The sequence below is a fragment of the Chiloscyllium plagiosum genome, unplaced genomic scaffold (genome assembly GCF_004010195.1).
Source record: "Chiloscyllium plagiosum isolate BGI_BamShark_2017 unplaced genomic scaffold, ASM401019v2 scaf_100384, whole genome shotgun sequence".
In the NCBI taxonomy this organism is placed as follows: Eukaryota; Metazoa; Chordata; class Chondrichthyes; order Orectolobiformes; family Hemiscylliidae; genus Chiloscyllium; species Chiloscyllium plagiosum.
The window spans coordinates 1-1,892 of record NW_025173829.1 but is presented as its reverse complement, the minus strand read 5'-3'; the positions used below and the strand labels follow the sequence as shown (position 1 = coordinate 1,892).

At 42.2% G+C, this 1,892-nt stretch overlaps 1 protein-coding gene across 1 annotated transcript; it reads right to left on the bottom strand.

The window, feature by feature from the left end:
- Positions 1-21: 21 nt before the first annotated feature.
- On the bottom strand, positions 22-1,885 carry LOC122545313 (cell wall protein AWA1-like; the record flags this gene model as incomplete). Its single annotated transcript, XM_043684379.1, has 1 exon — positions 22-1,885. A coding segment is annotated over one exon (1,864 nt), but the record flags the coding sequence as incomplete, so codon positions are not given.
- Between the last annotated feature and the right edge of the window lie 7 nt (positions 1,886-1,892).

Sequence of the window (1,892 nt, the reverse complement as noted above, 5' to 3'; positions counted from 1 at the left end):
TTACTTGTGATGATCCCTGACTGGTGTGTAATGTGGTCTCAGTGATTGAAGATGCTTCTGGCACTATTGGATGTGATGCTGAAGAAGACCCAGTTATGGAAGCGACATATGCTGTTGTTGCATTGGTTTCTGATGTTGAAGAATTTATAGATATTCTCTGGGCTGAGGAATAGGTTTCTGAGGAGGCTGGTGTATATGATGATAGTTTCACTGTGGCTGGATGGGGTTCTGAGGAATTTGGTGTAACTGCTGACATTTGTGTTGAAGCAGGGGACAATTCAGATGAAGGTTCTGTTATTGGTAATATTTTTGTTGTTGTCCTGCTGCCTGATGAAAATCCAGTCATCCAGTTACTTTGTTCAGTCAGTGCTGAATTATTTGTGATTGATGATACTTGTGAAGTTGCTTGACCTGTTTCTTTTGAGGAGCCAGTTATTGACGCTACTTGTGCTGTGATTGAACTGGATGCAGTTTCTAATGACCCTTGTGGTGTTGATTGGATCAGTGATGAAGACGTTGCCAGTGATATTTGTCCAGTTGTTAGATGTGTCTCTGATGAAGACATTGTTCCTGCTGATGTCTGTGTTGTTGGATACATTTCTGAAGATGTCTCAGTTGTTGATGATCTTTGGGCATGGGCGCCATGGAGTTCTGATGAAAATTCAGTTGCAGATGTGAATTCTGATATTGATGTCCCAGATTCTGGTGTAGAAGGAGTCTGCCATGATGGCTGTGCAGATGAATAGTTTTCAGCTGAGGACGATGTTATTGATGACAATTCTCTTTGTGTAGATTGGGTTCCTGATGAAGTCAGTGTTACTGCAGACACCTGTGTTGTTGTGGGATATAGTTCTGATGAAGACTTTGTTGTTAATGATAGTTGTGCCATTGTTGGATAGCTTTCTGATGATGGCACAGTTTGGAATGACATATTACTCGTTGTTGGGTGTGTTACTGATGGTGTCTCCTTTCCTGGGGACACTCGTGCATCTCTTGAAGTGGCTTCTGGTGAGTACTCAGTGCTGGATGATAGTTGCAAGATTGTTGGCTGAGATTGTGATGATGATTGTGTCATCAGTGTTACTGGGGTGTTTGCTGGATGTGATGCCGATGAAGATTGTCCTGAAGAGGTTTTCTGTAATGATCCCTGACTGGTCTGTTTTGGGGTTTCAATGCTTGATGAAGGTTCTGTTACTTTTGGAAAGGATTCTGAAGAAGACCCAGTTATGGGTGACACCTGTGCTGTTGTTGAGTTGTTTTCGAATGTTGAAGAATTTATTGATGTACTCTGTGGGGACGGATAGGTTTCTGATGAGGCCGGTGTAGTTGATTCTTTCACTGTGGTTGGATGGGTTGCTGATGAATTCACTGTTACTGCTGACGCTTGTGTTGATGCAGGGGATAATTCAGTTGCAGGCTCTGTTGATGATGAAAATTGTGTCACTGTTGAGTGGCTGCCCGGTAAAGACCCAGTTACCAATGAGACTGTTGAGGCTACTTGTGATGATCCCTGACTGGTTTCTGATGGAGACTCAGTTATTGATGAGACTTGTGTCACTATTGGATGCAATTCCGAAATGGATGTAACTTGTGCTGTTGTGGGATTGTTTTCTGATATTGATGAATTCGTTGATACACTCTGTGCTGACGGATGGTTTTCTGATGAGGCTGATGTGACTGAGGATGATTTCATTGTGGTTAGAGTGTTTTCTGATGAATTCAGTGTTACAAATGACCCATGTATTGGTGCAGGGGACAATTCTGATGAAGTTTCCGTTGTTGAAGATATTTGCGTTGTATTTGTCTTGGTGCCTGATGAAGACCCAGTTATCAATGAGAATGTGTTACTTTGTTCAGTAAGTGCTGAATGTTTTGTGATCGATGACACTTGT